At 37.0% G+C, this 18,042-nt stretch overlaps 4 protein-coding genes and 2 non-coding genes across 9 annotated transcripts; 3 read left to right on the top strand and 3 right to left on the bottom strand.

The window, feature by feature from the left end:
* Nucleotides 1–398: 398 nt before the first annotated feature.
* On the bottom strand, nucleotides 399–5,498 carry LOC104714246 (cullin-1). The gene is made up of 20 exons (XM_087464627.1): nucleotides 5,263–5,498; nucleotides 4,657–4,824; nucleotides 4,472–4,571; nucleotides 4,096–4,281; nucleotides 3,961–4,008; nucleotides 3,673–3,876; nucleotides 3,517–3,594; nucleotides 3,246–3,335; nucleotides 3,079–3,159; nucleotides 2,898–2,957; nucleotides 2,780–2,809; nucleotides 2,582–2,668; nucleotides 2,342–2,491; nucleotides 2,203–2,258; nucleotides 1,917–2,037; nucleotides 1,672–1,833; nucleotides 1,441–1,584; nucleotides 1,135–1,353; nucleotides 867–1,034; nucleotides 399–777 (listed from the first exon to the last, which is right to left on the bottom strand). Exons 2-20 carry the CDS (start codon nucleotides 4,785–4,787, stop codon nucleotides 676–678), a joined length of 2,217 nt encoding a protein of 738 aa, XP_087320753.1. The 5' UTR covers nucleotides 4,788–4,824; nucleotides 5,263–5,498; the 3' UTR covers nucleotides 399–675.
* Nucleotides 5,499–5,599: 101 nt separating this feature from the next.
* LOC104714234 (homeobox protein LUMINIDEPENDENS) lies at nucleotides 5,600–10,788 on the top strand. 4 transcript variants are annotated; one of them, XM_087464618.1, is made up of 14 exons: nucleotides 5,600–5,750; nucleotides 5,880–6,041; nucleotides 6,394–6,421; nucleotides 6,706–6,836; nucleotides 6,965–7,332; nucleotides 7,425–7,518; nucleotides 7,604–7,697; nucleotides 7,790–7,924; nucleotides 8,024–8,057; nucleotides 8,134–8,177; nucleotides 8,268–8,356; nucleotides 8,587–9,087; nucleotides 9,224–9,738; nucleotides 10,037–10,788. In XM_087464618.1, exons 8-14 carry the CDS (start codon nucleotides 7,860–7,862, stop codon nucleotides 10,631–10,633), a joined length of 1,845 nt encoding a protein of 614 aa, XP_087320744.1. In that variant the 5' UTR covers nucleotides 5,600–5,750; nucleotides 5,880–6,041; nucleotides 6,394–6,421; nucleotides 6,706–6,836; nucleotides 6,965–7,332; nucleotides 7,425–7,518; nucleotides 7,604–7,697; nucleotides 7,790–7,859; the 3' UTR covers nucleotides 10,634–10,788. The 4 variants fall into 4 exon arrangements, with proteins under 4 accessions (XP_087320744.1, XP_087320734.1, XP_010429834.2 ...); XM_010431532.3 differs by having other exon boundaries at nucleotides 5,665–5,750; nucleotides 7,795–7,924; XM_087464621.1 differs by having other exon boundaries at nucleotides 5,681–5,750; nucleotides 7,808–7,924.
* Nucleotides 10,789–11,613: 825 nt separating this feature from the next.
* LOC147948089 (small nucleolar RNA Z155) lies at nucleotides 11,614–11,695 on the bottom strand. The gene has a single exon (XR_015586411.1). It is a non-coding gene; the product is annotated as a small nucleolar RNA Z155 (small nucleolar RNA).
* A 98-nt stretch (nucleotides 11,696–11,793) lies between these two features.
* Nucleotides 11,794–11,880, bottom strand: LOC147948088 (small nucleolar RNA R41). Its single transcript, XR_015586362.1, has one exon. It is a non-coding gene; the product is annotated as a small nucleolar RNA R41 (small nucleolar RNA).
* Nucleotides 11,881–12,293: 413 nt separating this feature from the next.
* On the top strand, nucleotides 12,294–14,500 carry LOC104714231 (uncharacterized). The gene is made up of 3 exons (XM_010431522.3): nucleotides 12,294–12,631; nucleotides 13,369–13,724; nucleotides 13,819–14,500. The coding sequence occupies exons 2-3, from the start codon at nucleotides 13,371–13,373 to the stop codon at nucleotides 14,392–14,394; spliced, it is 930 nt and encodes a 309-aa protein (XP_010429824.2). The 5' UTR covers nucleotides 12,294–12,631; nucleotides 13,369–13,370; the 3' UTR covers nucleotides 14,395–14,500.
* A 129-nt stretch (nucleotides 14,501–14,629) lies between these two features.
* Nucleotides 14,630–16,419, top strand: LOC104714221 (thylakoid lumenal 16.5 kDa protein, chloroplastic). The gene is made up of 4 exons (XM_010431514.3): nucleotides 14,630–14,963; nucleotides 15,790–15,929; nucleotides 16,021–16,093; nucleotides 16,188–16,419. Exons 1-4 carry the CDS (start codon nucleotides 14,630–14,632, stop codon nucleotides 16,295–16,297), a joined length of 657 nt encoding a protein of 218 aa, XP_010429816.1. The 3' UTR covers nucleotides 16,298–16,419.
* The last annotated feature ends 1,623 nt before the right edge of the window (nucleotides 16,420–18,042 follow it).

Genomic DNA, 18,042 nt, shown 5'->3' with positions numbered 1-18,042 from the left:
AAGTCCCATCTTGATACATATACTAGTGAGCTCATTAATTTTGTTTTCAAAGCTCAGCCACGGATTTATTAATACTTGTCGCAGGAACTAAGAAGATTTGCATATTGTATGATTGTATCTCCCCATTGCTTGTAAAACCCAATACTCATCTTTTTGGTATGGTCATTGCAGATTCCTTCAGAATTCTAAAGCCGTTCATGGAATGGCAGTTCAATTCTTAGCACCACCATGTTTTTGGCGTCACTTTATCAGTGATAAATTCATGCAACTCTCTTCTTCCAATCTAATTTGATATAGTTAAAAACCTATTTGTACTTGTTTCGAAGCCAATTGCACATGACAATTGTCTTTTGAAGTTTATGCCAGTAACACATAAAACTCATAACAAGAATATCAAATGAACATACTTGAAAGCAGAGATTCATTCATTAAGGCATCTCCTCCATCTCCATTCAATATCCAAGAAACAGTTCCCAAAAGGCAAATTGCATCCCAAAAAAAGAAAAGAAAAAACAGCACTTCCGAATTTTTAGCAAAAGAGAATTTAAGAAAATTGAAAACGAAAGAGATAAATTCTTTTTAAGGAGTGTATCCATATGGACTTCTAATATACAAGCAGATGCTTCGGTGCACTACCTTTCATGAGCCAACCACTTCCACAGTTGTTTTTGCGCCCTAAGCCAAGTACCTAAACATGTTAGGATTCTCCTTGTCCCTCTCCAAATAATCTCTTGTTATTAAATCCTCCATACGTTTCTTGATCGCTTTAATATCAGGCTGCAACAAAATCATACAAATCCACAATTAGTTTCATAAACTCATCACTAAAAGCATCCTCAATTGTGTATATATAATATTTCGTTTACCTTGAACATTCGGCTAAGTTGCTCAACGCACTCAGAAACGAGTTGTTGATGTCCCAATACTTTCCTGCTCTTCATGATTCTGACAATGGCAGCATCAATTGCATAGCGTCTGTCTTTATCAACATCTTCAACGACTTTCTTCCTCTCATCAACTGGAGGAAGAGGGATCTGTGATGCAAAACACCGAAGTTGATGTTAGTGATTAACAAATATGTAAAAGAAGATGTGGATTGACAGAGATTTGAGTAATAACATTAATGTCACAAACCTTGATTCTGCGCATTCTATCGGTGAATTTGGAGTTGAACTCGAAGACATCACTCTGGGAGACAGTCTTGGTGATTGGCTCCTTGAGGAGAATCTTGTACTTAGCACATGACAAAGAATGCAGCAACCTAACTAGATCTTCATGGCTTAGGTTCAGTTGAGTCAAGATCTCAGTGTAACTCAATTTGTCAGTTGTGTTGAAGAGTAGAAGCACAGCAGCCTAAAAATATAAAGAACGTGGCATCAGATGCCAATAATTAAAAATAATTAAAATAATTACCAACATTTCTTGAGAAACAAAAGGTACCTGGTAAGTAGACACAATTAACTCGATGGGCTTCTGATCAAACTTCCCGTTGATGTGACAAGTTCCTAGTGAATAGATCCAGGTAAGCTTCCTGTGTTTCGTTTTCGTTTCATAAAACCCTTTGAAGACTTCAACACACTTGATCTGAAGCAAAGAATAAACGAATTTAGATCTATCTGGAGCAACCTTTCTCATTTTCAAGTAAGATAAGAAAAACATAAAATCATTTACCATTTCACTAGGTAGATTTATGTCGAATGATTTGTAACTTGGCCAGAAACCAGTGGTAAGAACAGTGACGGTCAAGTCAATCCCCGGGTTTGCAGCAGGGTTTTTGCCTAGATATTCCTCGAAACTGTTTTGGTTTTCTCTTGCCAATGTCAAATCCGTAACCTGTAACCAACAGATTAAATAATATAGAAAGCATAAACAATCAGAGCAAGTACAACTTAGATAAGAAACACAGGGAAACTAACCATGCCCTCCATCTTAGAAGTAAACTGTCCACCACATTGTTGCTTAAGTTTTGTAAGGATACTTCTCTCATGATCATCATTAGCACTGCGATCAAACAAGAGTCTACGGGCTAGCTTCTTCCTGCAATCAACCATAAATAAAACACTTGTAACTCAGTACTCCAACGTTTTGTCAATCTAATACTATGTTGTTGGAAGGTAGTATAAACAAAAAATTTGCAAAACAAAGATCAGAAGCCAAAAAGCCGGATTTACAGATAAATCAAGACTGGAATGGGAGATAAACCTGTAGAACTCGGCAAAAAGATCCTTGTCACTTATATAAGCGAGCAATTTGACAACCTGTAACAACATTATAAAATTCAGGACCGATTCCAGGAGAGCAGAAAAGAGATAAGCAAAAACAGTTTTACGCAAAGGTGTACCTTCTCAAGCGTATCTTCAATAGCTTCATCACTCAGCTTTTCACTTCCCCCCTTCTTGAGAATATTGTCGCAAAATGTTGCAAGTAATTCAGCACTTGAACTTCCAGCGACTGTTTTGTTACAGAAAATCTCAAATGCCTCTTTCAAAGCCTATAATGTGTTTCAAGAAACTTGGTTAGTTACACATCATAAACTTGAATAAGATAGGCGCATGACAAGTACGTAGGAAGTACATCAGACCTTATGGAAGAGGGTGTGGTTCTGGAAACACTCGGTGACATAGACCATGTATTTATCATGAAGTTCGATCACTTTTCTGATAAGAACCTGATAAGAGTCAGAGGATAAGTAAATCGTAAAACAATTTTATCTCCCAAAATAAAAGTGAGTGACTAGATTCCCAAATATCTAAACTATTTAATCAGTTTCTAATTTTACCTGTTCCTGGACGCTAGCAGTATTTGCAGCCTGTGGAATAAAAAAGATCTCAGCAATCACAAGTGAAGCAGACAAAACAAAAGAGTTATCCAAATGTAACAAGTAAAATAATACGAACCTGATTAGTAGCCGTATCTTCGGCCTGTTGGACAAGAGCGTTACCCTCAGCTGTGACATGCTGCATACAATAACAAGTTACAGTTAATGGGGTACAATTTATAAGCGAACTAAAATAGAACATGAAGGAAAGCCAATCCCTTCAGTAATCATAATTAACAGAATGAAGATAGGTAAGTAACCTGCTTAAAAATGTTTGCAACGGGTTCCAAACCTCGCACAATTTTATGGTAAAGCCTGTACATCCTGGACAGGTCATCCACCTGAAAGTAAACAAATATACTCCATCAAATACAGAATTCCACACACTATCCCACTAACAATAGAGAACAAAAAATACTTGCTTTACCTTGTCATCTCTTAGCAATGCCCGGCAACCTGAGTGCTCTTTTTCTAGAAGCTGATTTGCATATACAACCAACAGTTCATGTTGTACTTTCTGCGCACAAAAGATAACTATATAAGTCAAGACATAAAATAATATAAGCCAAGACTACACAATTCCGGAGTCTGAAAAGTAACGATGCAAAGTTAAGGCTATGCAAGAATAAGATTCCTTCATCAAACGTAATAGTACATGTTAAACTAAATAATGTAGTGCATATTGTATCATAAACAACCTCAACCAGCTTTGGCTCACTGCTTGAGTGAAGGTAGTTAGCGACTCTCTCCCTCTCCTTCTTTAGACATTCTTCAGACTGGAACATGAAAGCACAAAAGTTAATGACTACATTTAACTAGTGTGAAAATTAAGAAAATGATGTCAAGAGTCATGCCTTCAACATGTAATCAGGGCAAGAATCTTCCTGGATCCAGCTTGATGCCTTGCGAGAATAGTAAGATGCTGTATCCTGAAGCATGAAGCTTTCGAAATCTTCTTCATATCTTTCCATCTGTCCCATTCCAATCTCTACATAGATATCTAATACGTTTTTCAGTAGCGCCCTATCAATATGCTCACCCTCCCGTTCTTTATCCACCTGACAGAAGAACATTTCATGTTAGACACTGTATCAAGCAACCAAAGTTGGATATAACTAAACATTATTGAAGGCATAACTTACAAGTGCTATCACAGCTTCTTTGACCTTAGAATGCAACTCATTATAAACCTGAAGGAAACAAAATCAAGGAAAAGTTAAACATATGTTTAAATAAAACGGAAAGCTATACTAAAATCACAAGAATGAATGCCGTACCAGGTCACGGAAGCATGTCAGACCAACTTCATTCAGTGGTGGAAGTGATCTCCGAGCAATGAAGTAACGGTCGAGATAGTAGAAGAAGCGGGATAGCCATCTAACCATAACTTTATGGTTCGACCATCTTTTAACCAGCTCCCGCAGCATAAATTCATCATGCTTCTCCCTCAAAGCAGGTAATACCTAGAAAACAGAAAACAAGAGAGCAATAATCAAAACCATTTCATCAGCTTAAGAATCAAGAGGGTACAAGACTTCTTAACATATGAAATCGTGCAAAAAAGTAATATCTCAAGATTCAGACAATGAGTGAAGGTAGTAAAAAAACTTCACAGGGAATTTAAATTAGAATCAAAATATCAATCAGACTCACAGTTGAGTTGATATATTCCTCAAATGCTTCACGATACTTGTCATAAAGCTGCTGCGAGTAATCATGAGGAGGCTTCTGGGTGCACATATTGTAGATAGTTCTGAAAATCACATAAAACTCCATCATAAGTACCGGTTTACAAGCAACTAAACTGATATATGGTAATAAACAAATATAAAACTTACGTGTAAAGCATCATATACTGCTCGGAGTCAAATTGTGGCTCAGGCAATCCTTCCAGAATCCGTTTCAGCTTGGTAATACCAGTCTGCATATAGTCCCATCCTTGCTCCAAGTCAATCGTCTTGCGCTCCATGTTGACAAACAACTTGTCAAGCTCACCTGACTCCAAACTAACCAAAGAAACAAGGAGAAAACCAAAATTTAGAACACCGATAACAACAAGAATCACAAGGAAACGATAGATGCTAGTATAAGACATTTAACAACCACATTTTCAAATTCAAAACTAATTTCAACAACGAACACAAATCAAAACTACAAGATTGTATAGAAAACGAAGCCAAACAAAGTATAATACACCAAGGGATACTCGAGAAACAAACAATCCCAGAAACCTAACGCAATCCAAAGAGACCGATGTAACCCTAGCACAATCCCGATCCCAAACAAACTCAAATAAAAAAAACCTAGATACACGAAACAAACAAAGACAATGATCCAAAAAATCAACCGTCAAAAAGGAACAAAACAATCGTGAAATCGAGAGACGAGTAGAGCGATAACACGAGATCTTAAACCCTAAATCAGACAAAAAGGCGTCGCCGTACCTCTAAACAAGACGGTGACGATTCCGATTCTACAGGATCGGCGAGAGCAGCTACTGCGATCGAGAAATAAGCGAGAGAGAGAGAGAGAATCAAAACCCTGAGAATCGTTCAGAAAAAAAAAGGCGTAATATAGAGAGAAAGAGAGAGAGAGGAGGAGACGAGACCCTTTGACAAACTCCTTTCTCTTCTAAATAATTATTTTCAAGGTCATAGATTTTTTATTATATTTTTTTCACAAAATAAAAAGATAAAATAATTAATTATTAATTATGTTCTTTCTTTTTTTATTATGTCAACAGATTTATTAATATTAAACAACCTTTTTGCTTGCAGATCTGCTTCAAAACGCAGCGTTTTAGGTTTTTCTTTTGTATACAGTAGTAGTAACTTATTTACTTTTATGCCCCCTTATTTTGCTGTCCTTTACTCAAACCCAAACCCTAACTCGGATTCGATTTTTTTTTTCTTCCCGAGAATCGGAAAATTAGGTAGCCATGTTCATAGAATTCATCGTCTCACCACGACGTTTTTGAATCACTAGTCGTAGATACAGACGTATATTCATTCACTGATGCACATTTTGAATTCGGTTTGCGTATTGGTCTTCGAGTTTTCAGTCGGCGGCCATGGACGAGATAGAAATCGGGAGCTCGGTGGAGTCTTTGATGGAGCTATTGGATTCGCAGAAGGAGCTTTTCCATAGCCAGATCGATCAGCTCCAAGATGTTGTCGTTGCCCAATGCAAACTCACCGGCGTTAACCCTCTCGCGCAAGAAATGGTATCGATACTTCTTTTTTATTTGTTTTGGGTAATGGTGTTTTTTGGCGATATGGGCAAAGTTGAGAAGGTTAAGTTAATCGGGTTTTGGGGTAAATTCGGTTTAAGGGTATTGAGTCTAGCAAACATAGAGGTGTTTTTTGTATACATTCTTATAGCTCGACCTCGTTGCTTCTTCTGTGAATTTGGTTAGCTTCGGTGATGAAAACTTTGCTTCACAGTTTAACTTCTGGTCCCGTTTGTACTGTAATGGTGATGGTTCAGCTGTTTATAAGTTACTTCTCCCTTGTCAAGTAATCATTTGTATCATCTCTGTTAAAGGCATTGATTGTGTTTTGCTTCTATTTTTGCAGGCTGCTGGTGCTTTGTCCATTAAAATTGGTGAGTCTTGTTTGGATTCGTGGGATCTTTTGGCATAATCATGCATATTACCGGACATGTACATATGGACTGATTTTGTTCCCCTTCAAGCAATTTTTTTAGTTTGTTTTTCGTATACTAAGTTTATCACTGCTATCCTTTCATGATTTCATTTCTTCCTCTCTTTGTCTTGAAGGCGTATCACAGAAAGTATTTCAATTTGTTGTTGATGTGTTCCTTAAACAAGCACACTCAACTGTTGCTTACTTGATACCTCGTATCTGATGAAGTTTTAAATATTTCAGGAAAGCGGCCAAGAGACTTGTTGAATCCAAAGGCTGCTAAGTATCTACAAGCAGTTTTCGCAGTTAAAGATGCTATTAGTAAGAGGGAATCTCGGGAGATAAGTGCTCTATTTGGTATCACAGTCGCCCAGGTATTGTTCTTCTTCTTGATAAGTATGTGTTTGGCGATGCGTTTTGAATTATATGTCAGTTTTGATCTGTCGTGTTGAGGTTGCTCATGAGACTTTGGTGGTATCCCTATTATTTTTTTCAATGGCAGGTTCGAGATTTTTTTGTTACTCAAAAGACAAGGGTAAGGAAACAGGTCAGGCTTTCAAGAGAGAAGCTAATTTTGCCCAATTCAGATGCTATACGAGGTGATGGTGTTCCGGAAAATAACAATGCCACAAATCATGTTGATCCCGTTCCCTTGAACTCTGTACATCCAGAGGCATGTTCTATAAGTTGGGGTGAAGGTGAAACAGTGACACTTATGCCACCCGAGGATATTCCACCCGACATCAGTGACTCCGACAAATACTTTGTTGAGAATATATTTTCTCTATTGCGTAAAGAAGAAACATTTTCAGGCCAAGTGAAATTAATGGAGTGGATCATGCAGATACAAGATTCTTCCGTACTGATCTGGTACTAATTGAGTGTTTTCTTTCACTCAATGTCTTATATATTTTATATTTTCCGTATTTCCATCTTGAATGTCATTTTCTGTGTGTGCACAGGTTTTTATCAAAAGGAGGGGTTTTGATACTTACAACATGGTTGAGTCAAGCTGCTGCTGAAGAGCAAACAAGTGTCTTACTCCTTATCCTGAAGGTACTAGCTTAATATACTTGCAGCCGGATTGCTGTAAAGAAACCAAAAATTGTTGTATTATGGATAACTGATATATAGCACGCAGGTTCTTTGTCATTTGCCTCTTCACAAAGCATCTCCTGAAAATATGTCAGCCATATTGCAAAGCGTCAATGGACTTCGTTTCTATAGGACGTCAGGTGTAATTTCTTATAAACTTAAATGCTGTGTTACTTTCATTAATGCCAAAGTTCGTGTTGTGATTTCTTCGATTTCATTATCTGATTTGAAGATCAGACATATCAAACAGGGCAAAAGGTTTGTTATCAAGATGGACAAAGTTATTTGCGAAAATCCAAGCAATGAAGAAACAGAATCGTAACAATTCGCAAATTGATTCGCAGAGTCAATTGCTTCTGAAACAGAGGCAAGTTGTGGTTTATGTGTTGGCTAGATACTTTTTGCTTACCTCCAATTTTGTTGTTTAGTGACTTTTTTACTCATTGAATTCTGCCTTGTTATGCAGTATTGCCGAAATCATGGGTGATACTAGTAATCCTGTAAGTGGGGCATACATTAATCTTTTCCTATTATTTGCACTACATCAGTTCGATAAACCTGTTTTCGTTGTAACAGGAAGATATACTTAGCCTTACAAATGGAAGGTCAGAGAATGTCAGGTATCAGTTTGATTTTTAACTTGCATCTAGAATATGTACTCTTTTGATGGTTAGGTGATCTCAGAAATATTGGTTGTATTTTTGGTCCAGGAGGATTGAATCGTCACAGGGTCCAAAATTGTTACTTACTTCTGCAGATGATTCCACCAAGAAACACATGCTTGGTTCAACTCCATCATGTATCCTTATGTTTGACCTCTTTTTTTTGAAGCACCAAATGTTTACATTCTCTCATTTCATTGGAAAAGTTAGCATTTTCAACTCATAGACTGCTTGTGTTATTGAGTCGGTATTATACATGTGAAACCTGCCATGTCAAGAGCGTAGCCAGATACTTCGCTTCATGTTATGGTCCTTTTCCTAGCAAAAATAAATCTTTGCTTCAAAGTGTTTCCTTAGCTTGGAGCAGATAACAAAGAACGTAGGAAAGTACAGATGGTGGAACAACCAGGCCAAAAAGCTGCTGGAAAGAGTCCTCAGACAGTAAGAATAGGAACTTCAAGTCGAAGCCGCCCTATGTCTGCTGATGATATTCAGAAAGCAAAGATGCGCGCCCTTTATATGCAGAGCAAGAATAGTAAAAAGGATCCTTTACCAAGTGCCATTGGTGATTCGAAAACCATTGTTCCTGAGAAGCCATTGGCTCTTCAGTCATCCAAGGATTTTCCACCTAGTCAGAACAGTGAAGCTAAGACTGAAGATACAAATGTACCTTCAGTTGAACCTTCAGCTATTCAGCCCGTTAATGGACCAGCCATAATTGTCCCGATACAAACTGATGAAATTAAAAAACCCTTTTTAACACCTTCGAAAAGCATTTCTAATAAGGTGGGAATTTTGGTGAAAATGAGTCCACAAACTATTCTCAAGAATTGCAAGAGAATACAGATTGATTGGCATGTACCTCCAGGTATACCATTCTTCAGATTTCTATCTCATTGACCACTTATGGAATAAGCTGAAAGTGACTTTTCAGGGATATTTCATAAGTTCACTTATATTTTAGTGGTAGTTCAGGTCCCATTCTAATGTCTAGACTTCTGCAGGAATGGAACTTGATGAAGCATGGAGAGTAGCTGCTGGTGGTAATAGCAAGGAGGCTGATGTTCAGAGAAACAGAAACCGGCGAGAAAGAGAAACAACATATCAGTCTCTTCAAAATATACCATTGAACCCTAAGGAACCATGGGACAGGGAAATGGACTATGATGACAGTTTGACCCTTGAAATTCCGTCTCTACAGTCACCGGAAGAAAGTTCAACAGAACCACAGGAATCACTTGATGAACGAAGAACTACTGCCGGTGCTGCCACAACCTCATCATCTATAAGCTGTCCTGAACCTGATCTCGAATTATTAGCTGCGTTACTTAAGAACCCAGATCTTGTTTATGCACTGACTTCTGGCAAGCCCAGTAATTTAGCCGGCCAAGATATGGTAAAACTGCTTGATGTGATTAAGACTGGGGCACCAACTTCGAGTAGTAGCTCAAATAAGCAGGTTGAAGAAAAGGTCGAAGTTTCTCTTCCATCTCCCACTCCAGCAACTAATCCTGGAATGGTGCGTTATTCGAAACCTATACACCCCAAATTCCATGGACATAGCTGGGGAACCCTAATGACAGATCATTGTTGCCAAATGAAATCATATGGTTAATTAATGATGGGAAAAAAACACATATAGATAGAAAAAACAAACAAAAGAACTACAACAAGCTCTAGCTAGCACCAAACCGTTTATTAGTCCTTTCCAGCTGTTAGATCTATAACCTGATGTGTACAGTACCTCCATTACAAGGTGTTCATGTTCACTGTTTCTTATTATGTTACTGAATTAAAGGTGTATTCCATTTTTGCAGAGTGGATGGGGACAAGAAGCAATTCGGAATCCATTTTCTAGGCAAAACCAAGTCGGTGCTGCAGTTGCGAGATCGGGTACTCATCTTCATGTTACCTCAATGCAATGGAAATCAACAAACGAACAAGCGATCCCACGACATGCTACAGCAGCATATAATAACTCGGTCATATTGTCTCACACGGAAAGACAACAACAACAACAACAACAAATGCAACCACAACTTCATCACAATCATCATCTTCAACAACAACCAATCTCAACAACATCGTATGCAGTAAGGGAACCGGTAGGACAAATGGGGACAGCTACATCGTCAGGTTCATGGAGGTCGCAGCAGAGTCAGAACAGTTACTACTCACATCAAGGAAACGAGATTGCATTGGCGTCACAAGCTTCGTCTTACCAAGGGAACAACCAGCAGTACATGAGTAGCAATCGAGGATATGAATCATGGAGTCCTGATCATAGCCCAAGTAGGAACCATCCTAACGTGAGGGGACAACAACAACAACAACAACAACAGCAGCAACAACCATCGAGGAAATATGATTCTTCCTCTCACCCTTATTGGAACCAAAACAAAAGATGGCGTTGAGACAAATATGAAATATGAGATTTTGGTTCGTTTTGATCTTCAACACAGTACTTGTTTGTCAGGGTTCAATTAGCATTTTCACATCTTGAAACACAGATTTTTCATTATTATTATTAACTCACAAAAGAGATAGACAATAAACTGAAAAGAAGAAAGAGTCGATCAAATTAACTTAACTATATTCGGTTTATAGTTTTTCGACTGTCAAATCTTGTTACCATTATTCGTCGAATAAGTTTTGTAATTGAAATTTTGGTGAAGATTGTTAGAATTAACTTTGATCTTATTCTTCTCTCCCAATCCATATTTCCCCGACGAACTAGTACATAAAAAACCAATACGGTTCTGATGACTAAAAGTCCAAACAACCAAAGTACATATCACATGACGAAGCGAGAATATTGCCAGCTTACGCATTTGTTCACTTGTTTTCCTCTGAACCTAAAAAGATGGCTCTAAAATGTCTTCATGGTCCCAATATTAAATCTGTTAAGGTCTTTAAACTCAACAATGACATCAGCTCTTTCCAGCAATTTTGGTCACTTTTAAACATCTAGTTCTTGCAAACCAACATTGTCCAAGCACAAAATACCGAAATTTAAAAGGATTTACATTAGGTCAACCTTACTTGATAAACTTCAGTAGGTCAACCTTAATGTATCTCGACGGGTTATCTTTTCATTTAATCAGTTTACAAAACAGGATACGACAAACTAATTATGATTAATTGCATGATAATTTTATCGTTAAATTAGGTCCCGAGAATGTCACAGTTTCAATTTTGGCCCAATGTAATTTACCTAGCTGTATGTTTTTGCTTATTCGATACCAAATCAAGTAAGCAACCTCTTGAATTAACCTCGTTCAAAGTCGCTTCAAAGTATCACGAACAAGTATTTAATTTAAAACCATAGAACAGAAAAAAAAAAACACGAAAAAATTGATTAAAAACCAAAAAACAAATAACAAAAAAGAGAGCCAAATGATCAGATAATTGTAGTCTGAGTTTTGGTCGACAGAATAAATCAATATTTCCGAATAATCATTATCATCATTCCAATTGGCTCTCTTTCTCATCATCATCATCAAATTCAAACAAGCAAATAATAAAAAAAAACAGTTTTTTTCCAACGAGAAAACTAAAAATTGTGAAAACATTGTGAAGGCTCAGAAGGATCCATTGGTAAATTTTCTAATCAATGTATTGCCTCATAAAATAGGTAGTTTTTCATCATCACTGCCTTCACTCCCAAACCCTAATTCCCTAATTGCTATCCACCAACAACTAAATCAAACCAAAAAACAAAACTCAAAAAAAAATCGAAAGAATCAAAAATTGATTTTTAAGAGAAGACTGAATCAATCATAGCGAACAAAAATAAAAGAAAGACTAGTCGTCTAATCGAATAGAGAGGAGGAGGAGGAATCATCATCGGTACAAAAGAAATGAGTTGAAAGAAGAAAGAGTTTACAGGCGGCAATATATAAGACAGAGGAGAAAGCTAGGGTTTTACAATTTCTTGCGGATGAATCGGGTCGGTTCCGTTCGTTTTAATTGGGCTTTATTAGATTACATTACACTCGGCCCATTAACTATTTTTATATATTTGGCCCGTGAAGTTTTCACTGTTCATTGATGGATGCCACGTAGACCGAGACTGGGGAGAAGAAAAAGAGTAAAAGTTTCAGAAGAAATTTTCCGGGAAAAGGCAAAAGAAAATGTCAGACCGAAACGGATTTATTCTTTCTTCTGGGTCCATTTTTTTAATTTCCCATGGAAACGCACCGTATTGTCAAAGCGATGATAATTGAGAAATTTCTTCGAAAACTTTTTGTGTTGTGTTTACGAAATAAGAAAAAAAAAAAAAAAAAAAAGGGAGAAGAAACCAAACCCTAATCGAGCTTCTCCTTCTCGGAAATGTCGCCCTGCTTCCGCCACTTTTGACTCCGGCGCCGATCTCACTCTCTCCGTGAAAATCTGATTTCGTTTCTGCCAAGGTATGCGCATTTGAAGTAGCTACTTCACCTACATTTAGAAGATTGTGGTGTTTTGATTTCTAAGTTAAGTTTTGTCAATACCGTTGAGTCTCTCTTACTAGAGAGATGGTTTTGCTTTTCATTGTTCAGTATCGTTAGATTTAGATCATTGCTCATGCCTCATACCTAGAGGAGCAAAGTGTATAAGTTGAGTATGAAGAAGAAGAAGATTTCAGAATGCTATTTACACAATTAGAAACAAGGTTGTTTCTATATAGTATAAAGAACCCTCTCTTAACTGTCCTATTATGAGCTTAGTGCCTGGTACACGTTTTAAGTAACCGTGATCTTGTTCTTTATGGGTTGGTTAATCTCTCTATCAGATGAGTCTTTGTAGTTTGTGGTCACTCCTGTAAACACAACTCCGTAGCATTTGTTTCTGTGATCAACTCTGGTGATGTTATTTCTGGAAATTTTAAGATTGCTAAATGTGAAATCTGTGAGTTTTTGTTGGACGTTGCACTTATGGAGCTCAGATTTACATGATCAAATTGGAACCTAGTTTAGCCCCTTTGTTAGTGTGTGAATAACCAAGCTTTTTTATTTGTTTTTGATATATTAATGATATGCATAGAATTGTACTTTTGTTGATTGATCATTTTATAATTTTTCTTTGGCTTCCTCTTTATGATGAAATGGGCAAATCACTTTCTGACATGTTTGCTTTATATTCCATGGTTTTTACTTAAATGAATCAGGAATGGATCAATATCGCATTCCAGTACAGAGAAGACAGATGAAGCACAAGGGGAGAAATGTTGTATGGTCTGTTGGAATGGACAAGTGTCTGATTGAAGCTTTGGCTGTCCAGGCGAAAAACGGGAACAAAGTTGACAAATGTTTCAACGAGAGTGCATACACTGCTGCTTGTGTTGCGGTTAATACTCGTTTCAATCTAAACCTCAATAGCCAAAAAGTTATCAATCGCCTGAAGACGATCAAGAAAAGGTACAGAGTGATGAGAGACATACTTAGTCGAGACGGATTCTGGTGGAACTCGAGCACAAAGATGATTGATTGCGAAAGTGATGAGCTCTGGAAAAGATATATTGCTGTAAGTGTATATATCCCCTCATAATCCCTGCTCTTTCACTAAATGATCATCCTTCTTTGTGCACCATTATCAACTTACAAATTGGTTGGAACAGGTATACCCAGACGCAAAAGCATTTAGGGGAAAGCAAATTGAGATGTATGAAGAACTTAGAACAGTATGTGGTGACTATCAAACTTCAGGTCGATATAGCAAAGTGAAGAGTGAAAGCAATCATCATCTTAACGACATAAAACACTTTGAAGAAGACTCTGTTTCATTCCCTTTAGCAAGTTCTGAAGAACATAGTGATACAGATGGAACTGAGTCATACGCAGGAGGAGCGAATGAGTATATGCATGAAGAGTCTCAAGATTTTCCTCCTCCTCCTCGAGATCCTTTAAGACAACCTTCTAAACGTCCTCGAAACTTGGATCCATTCCAAGAAGCAATGTTTGCAGTTGCTTCTAGCATTCGTCGCCTAGCTGATGCAGTGGACCAAAGCAAAACTTCGATCAATACAGAGGACTTGTTGGAAGCAGTGATGGAGATTGATGGGTTGGACGAAGCAAAACAGATGTATGCATTTGAGTATCTGAATGGTGATCCAGTCAAAGCTAGAGCTTTCATGGCTTATAATAAGCGGATGCGGAAGATGTTTTTGTCTCGACAGTTTTGGTGGTGGAAGTAACTATATGGCCTCAAAGAATCTTCCAACGAGTAATTATGTTTCTTTATTTTAAAATTATTAAGAAGAAAATTAATAAAAATAGTGAGAGTGAGTGATTGGAGGAAAATAACACAACGCAACAATCTAACAAAGGAGACCTTATCCATCAACCATCACCTTAACTCATAAAAAAACATTCCTCTTCGAAAATGCCAACTAAAAATTTCAAAGAGAAGAAGAAAAAGGAGAAGCAAAGATGGCGAAATCACTCCTATGTTCATCAACCCTAAACCCATTCTTCTCCACCACTCTCTCATCTTCAACTTCTTCGAAGAAGAACCAAATTGCATACTCAGGAAACAGCAAGAACCAGACGTCGTCTCTGTTATGGAACAGAAGGGATCTGTCTCTTGGGTTTATGGGGAGCTTAGTTGCGATTGGTCTCGTGAGTAACGACAGAAGAAGACAAGACGCGAATGCAGCGATTCTTGAAGCTGATGACGATGAAGAGCTTCTTGAGAAAGTGAAGCAAGATCGGAAGAAGAGGATTGAGAGACAAGCTGTTCTTAACTCTGCTGTAAAGGAGAAAGGTACTTCTTTCAATTTTCCCCTTAATTTTTGATTCCATTGAAATGACCAAAGGTTACATCTTTAGCTTTCATAGTTTAACTTGGCTTTTTTCTATGCCGTTTACATTGAACCCTAGTCTGTTTTTGTTTCATTTATCTTACTTCAATGCCACATGAGGTACTCAGAACAAATTGATAGAAAAGTTTTCATCTTTTGAGGACACAATTGTTTTCTCTTTGTGTTATGGTCTTCTTCATAGTTAAATTAATTGGTTTGTTGCAATGCCATTTACATTTTGCCATATGAAGTAATGGAAAAGTTTTACTCTTTGGAGGACATATGTGTGTTTCTCTCTTTGTGTTATGGTCTTCATAAGTAATTGGTTTTGTTTCGTTTATTTTTCCTTCAATGCCTCATGAAGTAATCAGGACAAATTGATTGAAAAGTTCACTCTTTTAGTGACAGATGCGTTTTCACTTTTGTGTTATGGTTGTCATAGTTAATTGGCTTTGTTCCAATGCCATCTACATTGAGCCCTAGTCTTGTTTTGTTGAACTTATCTTCCTCCAATGCCATATGAAGTAATCAGAACAAATTGATGGAAATTTTTTTACTGTTTTGAGGACGCATGTGTTTTTCTCTTTGTGATATTCGTAAGTAACTGGGATGTTCCAATGCTCTACTTACATTGAAATTTAATCTGATTTTGTTTCATTTATCTTCCTGCAATCCAACATGAAGTAATTAGAACATATTTGATGAAAAATTGTACTCTTTTTCGGACAAATCTGTTCTCTCTGTGTTATGGTCATCTTGGTTCTCAACCTAAAAGCATACAGTTTACAGGGTATTTGCAGGATCTTGTTTACAAGTTAAGTAAAGTAGGACAAGCCATTGAGAACAATGATCTGCCAGCTGCAGGTTTGGTTTTGGGGAAAGGCATCGATACCGAATGGGTCAAAACCGTTAATTTGGCTTTCACAAAGGTCTTTGCTTTGCTTCTTTACGTAAGGTAGACTTTGTTTAATAAGTTTTTGTTACTGTTTGTTGAAAGCGTCCTTTGTGTTCTTGTGACAGTTGAGTACAAGCCCAGAAGAGAATACAGAAGTGGAAGCATTTAATTCATCTTTAGCTTCTCTTATTACATCAGGTCTTCTTCTTCTTCTTCTTCTTCTTCTTCTTCTTAACTTCTTTATTCACAAGAATATCTTCTTAAAACTTGGTTTTGATTCCCTTTTTCACAGTGAACAAGAACGATATAGAGTCATCGAAGCTCGCTTTCGTGTCATCGGCTGGCGCATTTGAGAAATGGACGACTTTGACAGGTGTTTTGGAACAGCTTAAGGGACTGTGATAGGCTACAAATTGTTTACATGTTGTTTTTCGTATTTTGGGACAGATTGTCAAAAAAAAAGAGGATTTGTTTCTTAACTTACCTTGCATCGGTATCAAATCAACAAAGTTATTATCGTCCTATTGAATACCACAAAGTAAGATTGACCATTTTCAATAGAAGTGCACATCAAAAGAAACCAAGAAGCCATAGTGAAAAGTTTTATAATCTTGATCCTGATAACTCTAATTCTAAAACAGAATAATTCAAGGATAATTGTTGGGTTTACTCCTAGGGGTGAACCTCTCTTATTCACCACTTCTTAATTAAGCAATCAAAATACAACAATATATCATGTCATATCATATTAAAAAAAAAAATCAAAAACACAAAATAAATGAAGGAAACAAATCCCGTATACTTTTATTAAGGTAATTATGTAGGTTTTGGGTTTATGAATAGGGGTTAAGAAATTAAACAAACAAAAATAATCAATATTATCTAAACAAAACAATTTTAAAATCCTTAATTTTAAGATTATGTCTATTTTTTATTATTATAACATGTAAACACTAACCACTCTTTTATAAACCCAAACCGATATATAATTTTGTTTAATTATAAAATATAAATCATAATCCTCCTTTATAAGCCCAAACCAACATAATTTTCTTAATAAAAAATCTACAAAATTTGTTTACTTATATTGTTTTGTCTTTTTGATTTTAATTTTGATTCGTTTTTAAATATGATATGACATGGCATATTGTTGGATTTTGATTGGTTAATTAAGAGGGGGTGAATCATATATATAAAAGTAGACTTCTGCTCTCTCTTTATTGGTTGTTTAACATTAATTTGGTTTGAAAATTAATTGTCTCTCTTAAATGTACGATTTTGTTTGGGCAAAAGTAATCGATTCGTTTAGAGACTACGGAAACAAGAAATAGATGTTGAATAGTCGTTTTTATTGATCAAAATATTGAGCTCAAATACAAGAGTTTAAGGCACAACAAGTCAATTTAGGAACTCTAGCAATGATTTGGAATTGAGTCGTATGGCTATGTTTTAGGTCTCTTGTTTTGGCTTCCCTTTTCCTCGTACTGTGTTGATGTCGCTCCTTTTTTATAGTGAATTCTCTTTATCCTAATCCTCATGAGATTTGGGTTTGAGTAACCGCCTTTTCATGAGATAAGGTCGTTCCAAATATTCTCTCCCAAAACGTTTGTTGAACATTGCTTCCAAGTGGGCGAATTGTCCATGCTTGATTCCTGTCATGCGCGGTTTGTTGACCACCCCTTGTTGATCCAAATTTTCTTCTCGGATTAGGTTTTCATGTGCATGCCTTGTGTCAGGGTTTCCTCCATCCTTCTCTTCCTGACAAGGAGTTTCCAGCCATCTGTCTTCCGTTGTGGGTGTTCGATTATTGGTTCTAGGCGTTGAGTTTAGGTCTTGCATCCGATTCACTTGCACGTCGCGAAATCTAGTGCTTGCTTTGGTAAAAACTCTCTCTGCTGTCACCAGCGAGGCTTTCTCCTCCCGTAGCCTAGCGTTATCTGCCTCGATCTGTGTCAGCTTCTGCACTGCTTCGTTCAGCTTAGTAGTCAGAGCTTCAAGCTGAGCAGCGACATTAGCATCGATGTTAGCCGTATCAGAGAATATTTGGAACGACCTTATCTCATGAAGAGGCGGTTACTCAAACCCAAATCTCATGAGGATTAGGGTAAAGAGAATTCACTATAAAAAAGGAGCGACATCAACACAGT

This window comes from Camelina sativa, chromosome 2, assembly GCF_030686135.1.
Source record: "Camelina sativa cultivar CO46 ecotype springtype chromosome 2, ASM3068613v1".
NCBI lineage: Eukaryota > Viridiplantae > Streptophyta > Magnoliopsida > Brassicales > Brassicaceae > Camelina > Camelina sativa.
This window is presented reverse-complemented; position numbering and strand designations above follow the sequence as displayed.